At 52.2% G+C, this 9,242-nt stretch overlaps 1 protein-coding gene across 1 annotated transcript; it reads right to left on the bottom strand.

Moving 5' to 3' along the window:
- Positions 1–1,920: 1,920 nt before the first annotated feature.
- LOC112268914 lies at positions 1,921–2,959 on the bottom strand. The gene is made up of 2 exons (XM_024455186.1): positions 2,042–2,959; positions 1,921–1,937 (listed from the first exon to the last, which is right to left on the bottom strand). Exons 1-2 carry the CDS (start codon positions 2,895–2,897, stop codon positions 1,921–1,923), a joined length of 873 nt encoding a protein of 290 aa, XP_024310954.1. The 5' UTR covers positions 2,898–2,959.
- Between the last annotated feature and the right edge of the window lie 6,283 nt (positions 2,960–9,242).

Genomic DNA, 9,242 nt, shown 5'->3' with positions numbered 1-9,242 from the left:
TCTTCATTTTTGATGAAGCCAAACCCTTTGACTACTTCATCAAAACGAATGTTCCAGCTCCGAGATGCTTGCTTCAATCCATAGATGGATTTCTGAAGTTTGCATATTTTTCCAGCATTCTTTGGATCGACAAAACCCTCGGGCTGTATCATATACACGTCCTCGGTTAAATTTCCGTTAAGGAAAGCCGTTTTGACATCCATTTGCCATATCTCGTAATCGAAATATGCAGCAATAGCTAGAATGATCCGAACTGATTTAAGCATCGCTACCGGCGAGAAAGTCTCGTCGTAGTCAACTCCTTGAACTTGTCGAAAACCCTTTGCGACAAGTCGAGCTTTATGGATTTGAACATTTCCATCCATATCAGTTTTTCTTTTAAATATCCATTTGCACTCAATGGTTTTTACACCCTCTGGCGGATCTACCAAGTTCCAAACTCGGTTTTCATCCATGGACTTTAATTCGGATCTCATGGCCTCAAGCCATAACTCGGACTCTGGACCCACCATCGCTTCTGCATAATTAGTCGGCTCGTCATTGTCTAGCAACAACACATTGCGTATATTACGTAGTCTTTCCGACCTTCGTGGATACGGTGCTGTATTGGCCGTGGGTACGACGACTGGCTCAGTCACACTGACATCACCTGTCAAGTTATCCCCTACTGGCTCATCTCGAACTTCTTCGAGTTGCACTGACCTCCCACTTGCCTCCCGACTGAGAAACTCTTTCTCAAGGAAGACACCGTTTCGAGCGACAAACACTTTGCCCTCTGCCCGGTTGTAGAAGTAATATCCTAAGGTTTCCCTTGGATATCCCACGAATATGCACTTGTCTGATTTGGGAGTGAGCTTGTCCGACTGAAGTCGTTTGACAAATGCATCACAGCCCCAAATCTTTAGAAAAGACAAACTGGGACGCTTTCCAGTCCATATCTCATATGGTGTCTTATCTACGGACTTGGATGGTACTCTGTTTAGTGTGAACGCTGCGGTTTCTAGAGCATAACCCCAAAATGACAAGGGAAGATCTGACTGACTCATCATCGACCGAACCATGTCCAACAAGGTCCGGTTCCGCCTTTCCGACACACCATTTCTTTGTGGTGTACCCGGCGGTGTGAGCTGTGGAACAATTCCACAACTCTTCAGATGATCGTCGAACTCGTGACTCAAGTACTCGCCTCCACGATCAGATCGTAGAAGCTTTATTTTCTTGCCACGTTGGTTCTCTACTTCATTCTGGAACTCCTTGAACTTTTCAAAGGTTTCCGACTTATGTTTCATTAAGTAGACATATCCATATCTACTCAAATCATCAGTGAATGTTATGAAGTATTGATAACCTCCTCTAGCTGTCGTGCTCATTGGTCCACACACATCAGTATGTATGAGTTCCAACAAGTCGGTCGCCCTCTCGCAACTCTTTGCAAAAGGCGATTTGGTCATCTTGCCTAGTAGACAAGACTCGCATGTCTCGAATGATTCATAATCAAACGATGTTAAAAGTCCATCTCCATGGAGCTTCTTCATGCGTTTGTCACTTATGTGACCCAAACGACAATGCCAAAAATAGGTTTGATTCAGATCGTTAGGCTTGCGCCTCTTGACATTAATGTTATAGACAGATTCTCCTTCAAGATTAAGGATGAATAACCCGTTCGCAACAGGTGCAAAGCCGTAAAACATATCCTTCAAATAAAAAGAACAACCATTGCCCTTAATATTGAATTCATAACCGTGACTCAACAACTTTGAGACAGATATAATGTTTCGACTTAAAGCAGGAACATAATAACAATTATCTAATTCCATAACAAATCCAGAAGGTAAATGAAGTTGCATAGTCCCGGCGGCCAACGCTGCAACTCTTGCTTTATTGCCAACCCTTATGTCAACCTCTCCCCTTGCGACGCTCCTAGTCCTTGCCAGCCCCTGCATCGAGTTGCAAATGTGAACAACCGATCCGGTATCCAATACCCAAGAGCTGTTAGGTGCATCAGCAAGATAAATGTCTATAACATATACAACAACCGTACCTGAAGTAGAAGTCACACTTCCACCCTTCTTTGCCACGTGGGCCTGGTACTTGCTGCAGTTCCTCTTCCAATGACCGGTGCCTTTGCAGAAAAAGCATACGGTCTCTGAGTCCGGTCCAGCCTTAGGCGCAGCAGGGGCAGGGGTCGGGATCACATCCTTAGCCTTTCCCTTCTTTGCCTTCTTCTTAGCCCAAGAATTCTTCTTGAACTTTGGCTTTCCCTGTACCAGCAACACTTTCTTGGTATTTTTCTTGATATCCTCCTCTGCTGTTTTAAGCATCCCATGCAATTCAGTGACTTTCTTTTCCATGCCATGCATATGGTAGTTCTGAACGAACTGCGCATAGCTTGGCGGAAGAGATGCCAGAATTGTATCCGTGGCCAACTCTTGGCTCAGCGGAAAGCCCAGCTTCTCCAAGCTTTGCGTGTAACCAACCAACTTGATTACATGTGGGCTCAAGGGTTCGCCTTCTTTCAGCTTAGTCTCCAGGAAGGACCTCCAGACATTAAATCTTTCGGTCCTAGCCTGAGTCTGAAACATGCCTTTGAGAGTCTCGATCATATCGAAAGCCTCAACATTCTCAAACTGCTGCTGCAGTTCGGGCTCCATATAGGCAAGCATCAGACAGCTGATCTCAATCGACTCATCACATGAGCGTTGATAGGCGTTTCTAACAGCAGCAGTGGCATTATCAGCCGGCTCCTCTGGAAGTGGGTTCTCTATGACATGTTCTTTCTTATCGTGCCTGAGAACGATTCTCAGGTTCCGATACCAGTTGGTGAAGTTAGTTCCATTTAGTTTATCTTTCTCAAGAACAGATCTCAAAGCAAAACTGGACAATTGAGGTGGTGCCATTGATCTACAACAGAAAATGCAAAAACACTAAGACAAGTATTCATGAAGAGTAATTCATATTAAACAATTTAATAGAAATATACTCCCACTAAAATCAACATCCCTCCATTGATCATTAGTGATTCAAGATCCAAGATCAACCAATCATCTAGTGAGCTTTAGCATCACTGCTAGCCGATTGAATCACTCGGTAGGCAACTCTTGCCAATCGTATCTCTATACGACTCTTGTTAGTCGGTAGGCAACACTTGCCCCGGCTCCGACTCCTTTCACCTCGAGGCCCAAAACCGTTTTGATAGCCCCGTCAAGTTAACCAAAGCTTCGCATGTAAGTGTCCGACACGAACATCACCAACGACAAGGAAAAATGGTGATACCCCAATTTCATGAGCCCATCACCAAATGTACTTGTCTTGTGGTGTTGCAGCTATTGGGGAGGTAAATAAACTTGACATTCTTTGAGGGATCATTCTACTCTAACACAATAACATGCATAGGAGTAAACAAAGCAATAACCATCACAGATAATCAAATTAACATGTGAAATAGTATGGCTCTGTTCTTCATGGTGATCTCCATCTCCATGAACCTGTTCATCAAGCCGCCATGGTGCACACGTCGTCCAATTCATACTAAATGACTACACCTAGTATCTAGCAAAGAATTTACATGGAGAATGACATCAAATGTCGACACGCAGGTCGTTATACAATTATAAAGACAGCACCTTGGCTCCAGCCTGGCTGACAAACTCATGACACGCAGGTCATGCAAATATTACACACATGCATCACATACATCTGAGCCATACTATTCACATCAATCCTGCAAAAACAAGTTAAGCGTAGAAACCTATTCTACCGAATTGATGTGAACTCGCAACGACAACTAAGGCACTACGAATAGATAGCACGGCGGTCCCGCTAGCCGGATAGCGGGCAGGGATCGAAGGGGCAGCGCCCGTTAGAAATTTTTCAGATCCAATCCGAAATTTCCTTCATGGATTTCTATTCCGATTCGATCAATCGCATTGATCTCATGAATTGTATCCGGATTTATGTTTCACTGTCTACTCCGATGGCGGAAATCCGACCGGTAGGAGTATGTTGCGTCACGACCTTCTACATCACGATTATCAGAATCGAATATCCATGATCCCCGAGTACAATCGATCCAATCGATTGAGTACAAAACCGATCTAACACTTAGATCGACCACCAAGATAGCAATAGATCACATCTACTACTAACCGCATAACACTTATGCACGCAATTCGAATCCAAAACAGACAGCATCGGCTCTGATACCACTGTTGGGGAACGCGGTATGCTACGCTAGCACAAAATAAAATTTTCTACCGCTTCCGCCCGGATCAATGCTGTAGATAATGGATCACGAGATTACCACTAGACGCGCAGACCCGTAGCGGAAGTAGAGTCGATGTAGCGCGTCGATGCCGAGTAGTCGAACAGCCTGCTCCTCCTCGCCGATCCCACGAACAGTTCGTCCAAGCGCCGCAGGTGCAGCGCCTCCGAGGTATCCACACGTACAGGGAGGAACTCCGTGCGGCGGACTGCTAGATCCGATCGCAAGGCTTTGGGCGTGGAGGTGCGACGGCCGAGTCTAACTCGCGTCTGAACTGGAGTTAACCCTAGACGGGTTGGTCTCCTCCACTTATATAGACGTCCCTAGTGGGCTCAACACTTGAGGCCCATTAGGAGTCTAAGCCCGATACGAGTTGGATCCGATCCAACTCGGTTCCCACCCCTTAAGCGTGTGACCCTTCAGGTTCGCGGTCAGTCGGCCACGACTACGAGCTCGGACTGCGGGCCCGAGTAACACCTTGCTCGTCCACTGGCACCGACTCAAGTCGATAGTTGGTAGCGGCGCCTAGCAGCACGTGCCAACTCCCGAGTAACCACAAGGTATATTGACGAACCATACAATGTGTCATATGCAACATTCCTTTTGCCTCGCGATATGTGTGTCGAGCTCAAGGCGAGTGCGTGTCATCCTTGTGGATAGCTCGAATCTCTTCTCGTTCCTGTGATACAGATTCCCGAACGGGTTAACACTTAACCCAAGTCGCATGGCCATGCTTTCCGAATCTGATCACTCGAGAGGGCCCAGAGATATCTCTCCGAACAGGAGGGGCAAATCCCATCTTGATCAACCATGACTCGCAGCATGCTTCTCAGCAAACCCGAAAGCTACCTTTATAACCACCCAGTTACGGAGTAGCGTTTGGCAACCCCTAAGTAGGCCGATTCACATCCCAAGCTCATACGATGACCTCAGGTCTAGGACTGGCATATACATCGTACTTGAGACTAACAAATGACAATCATCTCGTTGTGTCTCAGTGCGGGTCTGTCCGACTCAACAATCTCATTGTCGAGTCCATGCTATCAGTCGGCAACACCTTGCCCTATGACTTGTGAAACATAGTCATCACACTGATTCACATTGCTAGTCTAGGTTATGTGTCCGCATAACCTCAATGACCAGGGACCATTAGAACAACATCATAGAATACATAGTTTCACAAACAAATCACGTATTTATTGATACATATCAGTGATGATGTTCAAGGACAAATAACTCATGAATACATAGGAAATAACATCATCACATGATTGCCTCTAGGGCATATCTCCAACAGCGGGGTGGCGACCGAATCCACGCCGACAGCGTCTACAGCCGCGGGCGTGCCGCCGGACGACGTCCCGGTGACGGCGGTGGCCACCACTGCGGCTGCGGCCGGCGCAGCCGGGCTTAGCATGGGGGCTGCCTCCGGCCCCTCCGCCGTCCCCGTAACCTCGAAGTCGTGGTCGAGGTCAACCACCGTAGCGCCCGCTTCCGGTGAGGGCACGCTTGGGCCTGCAACAGCGAGAAGGTTGAGAAGCATGAAGCTAAACGAATTGCCTGGAGACAGACGCGGGGGCTCAGGACGGTTACCTTGCGGGGCCACTGGGCTTGCGGGGGGAGCATCCCCCCCTCCTCCGTCCCGGTGAGGGTCTCCGGGAGGTTTGCTGCGGGCGAAGCGTCGCCTACGAAGAGAAGGTACGGTTACGTGATTAATGGACAATCGAAAATGCAAGAAAGGAGGCAGGAAGGAGCTGTACCTTTTGCCGGAGCTGCCTTCGTTGGGGCTAGGTCGCCGGCAAGTGCGATGGCGGCGCTGCGGGCCCCTGTGCCGACCGGGCCAGGAGCGCGGCCGGCGTCCGCGCGTGCCTTCTTGCTCAGTGCAGCAGGCGTGGAGTCGTCTCTCCCCCTCTTGCTGGCGCTTGCCGACGAATCGGCCTTCAGGGGGTTGCGCCGAAGCGCGAAGCCCCGGAAGACCCCTTGATCCTCGCACGATCAGGGACGCGTCGTCGCTGTCCTCCTCGTCATCGTCCGCAGGGACGGCTACCTGGGACGCAGCAGGCTGGCCTGCCTCGTCGTCCGAAGATCGAAGGGACGGCCAGCTTACCTCCGACTCACCCCCGCTCTCCTCAAGCACCTGCTTCCCGCGAGGTGCCGGCGGGGGAGCGCGCGGGGTCCGAGTGGGGGAATCGTCCATCAACCCCCACTCGTTGCAGGGTAGGAAGGAGGCGACGATGTCGTTCAGCCCCTGAACGCCGGCATGGAGGGAGATAACCCCCGGCAGGAACCCAGTAGCGGGAAGGTCCTCGCCGGAGATCCCTTTCACCCACACCTGGAGGGATTCCCGGTCCACGCCCTCGCGATGGAGGCGTGTCCTGTCCTCGGGCCCCGTGTACATCCACGCGGGCCGGGAGTGCAGTTGGAGCGGCGCAACGCGCCAGGTGATGAAGGTGCGCGCCATGTCAACATCGGTGAGCCCTGCCAGCCGCAAAGCCTTGATCTTCTCCACGATGGGGAGGAGATCGGCGTCGCGGTGGTACCGGGACCGCAAGCTGCTATGGGGTTGCGGCAGCTCGGTGGGCGAAAGGATGAACTCCTCAGGGTCTTCTACCCGGACCTAGCACCAGTCGCCCCGCCACTCCTTCTCGATCTTCTTCTCCGACCGGACAATGAACTCGGACTTCATCCGGTCGCGGGCGCGGAACACCACCCCCGACGACATCGCATTCGCGTTATCGATCCAGGGGTAGAAGTAATGCCGGAACAGTGCCACCGACGGTATTACCCCGACGAATGCTTCGCAGAGGAACTGGAAGGTGGCGAGGAGGTAGAGAGACATGGGGTGGAGCTGCGCCACCCGTAGCTGGTACGACTCCATAAGCGCATGGAGGAACAGGGAGAACGGCGGCACCAACCCGGTGAGGATGAAGCGCCCGAACACCCGGAAGTCGTTTTCCTGGTGGTTGGCGCCCGCGGGGAAGATCAGGGTCTCCCCGTGCTCGTTGAACCCGGAGGCGACGGCGTGCCGAATCTTGGCCAACGCCTCGCCGTTGTAACCGGGCCGGTAGAAGGCGAGCGTGGCCCTCATCGCCTGCTTCTTCTGGTCTTTGTCGGCGGCGGCCTTGGCGGCCGCCTTGCTCTTGCTGGCCGCCAGTCTCTTCAGGGCCTTCCCTTCCTTGTGGTGGGGGGCGCCATGGGGAGCAGGGGCGGGGGCTAGCAGAGCTTTTGGGCGCAAGATGCGAAGAAGATGGAAGATGGAGGCTGGGGAGCAAAGTGTTTTCCCCTCACTACAACAATAAAAGCTTTATAACACCCCGCCGTTTGGTAACGGCCGGTTCCGCACCCTACGGGCGCGCTGGGATAATTGCTAATCAAGAGGATAATGCGAAGAGTGGCCTTAACTTCCCTGTTTAAGGGGGAGGTTACGGCGGAAATCACGCACCACTACTCCGTCCGTGACAGCGGGGTACTTGGGACGGTGAAGAGACGCGGGCTCGAGGCGAGTCTGGACCCACGCGTCGGTTGGGGCGTAGCCCGGCAACCGACCGGGGAAAAAGTTCGTCCGGGAACAGGTGTTGCGGGCCCACGCCCGGGGGCTACTGTCGCACCAGTGGCACACGGGGTACCACCGTTGCACGACGCGTGGGTCGCATCGCTGGGTTCCCGGGAGGATCCCACCCCGGGCGGCAACGTATAGGCTGCCCGGCAAGCTACCAGCCTTCCGGGCTAGCGAGGCTTCGGGGAATATTACAGCCTGGGCACGTCCCGGGAAGGCACTTGCTGGGAGGAGGTGTTCCCGGGCGCAGGTTCCCGCCGTGAGGGCGGGGCCGAGCGAGCAGAGCAGCGACACCACGTGGGCGCGCGACAGGCACCCAGTGTGCAGTTTCGCCAGGGCAAGGAGTGAGGCGCACGGCGCATTTAATGAGCCGACAAGAGGGGCGTTACCCATCTAGTCAGGCGAACAGTGGCTGTCCAGTCCTATTTTTTAGGCCCTAAACCCCTAGCCGCGGGGTTGGCGCTCATGCATGCATGCCTGCGCGCCGAGGAGAAGCTGCCCAAGCTCTCTGCTCGCCACTTGTAAACCATGCACCGTGGCACCTGTGGTATCTCCTTGGTTATTAAAGGAGGACCCCCGCCAACGGTCAAAGGGTTCGCTTTCCAGTCAGTTTTTTCGTTCGTTGGTTCGATTGCTGAGCCAACTCATAGTACAACACTGGCAGTAGCCCAGAGTAGAAAAGAACACTTAGCCAATAAAGAGACCACCCGGGGGCTTCCCCCGGCAACCTGTAAACAGTCAATTTCGCAGTAATACAAGCTCAGACAAACAGGACGTAGGGTTTTACACCGCAAGTTGGCCCGAACCTGGGTAAAAAGTGTGTCCATGTGTCCTTGATAGCGTTCTTGATGCGTTCTTACGCTTCGCATTGGCCCCGCCGGCGATCGCCGGAGCGATCCCCGTAGCCCACTGCCAAACCTAAAAAGGGGGTGCCCGCGCATCCCCGGTGTCAGAGCCCCGTGCGACGACACCGCGATAGCAAGTACCGGTTGCGGTCGCACGGGAACAACCTCGGCAAGCAGCGTTTCGCGATTTTCGTCATCATCGCTCTACAGTACCAGACAAGACAGAGAAGCAAATTTATCTTTAAAGATGACCAAGAGACACACATATGACATCAAGAGAACGAAATTCAGTGTAACAAGGCACCATGGTACTAGTTTCATCCCAAAAGAAGTCATGATGGAGTCAATACTACGAACCGTTACAGCAAGGCAAGGGCAAATACAAATATCACGGCGAAGGATGAGCCCCAACCTCATCCGTAGCTTCTTGCGCAGTGTGAGCAGTTGCTGCGTTCAGTTGCTCGATGACGGCAGTAAATTTCTTCGCCAGCTTCCATCCCCACTTGGCGTAGCGCTTCAAGTCGACAAGCTGCCCGTCCGGAGTCGTCGAGGCACCATCAACAACTTTCTGCAGCGTCGC

The sequence above is a fragment of the Brachypodium distachyon genome, chromosome 4 (assembly GCF_000005505.3).
Source record: "Brachypodium distachyon strain Bd21 chromosome 4, Brachypodium_distachyon_v3.0, whole genome shotgun sequence".
Lineage (NCBI taxonomy): Eukaryota > Viridiplantae > Streptophyta > Magnoliopsida > Poales > Poaceae > Brachypodium > Brachypodium distachyon.
The sequence above is the reverse complement of the archived record's forward strand: the minus strand, read 5'-3'. Positions and strand labels throughout refer to the sequence as shown.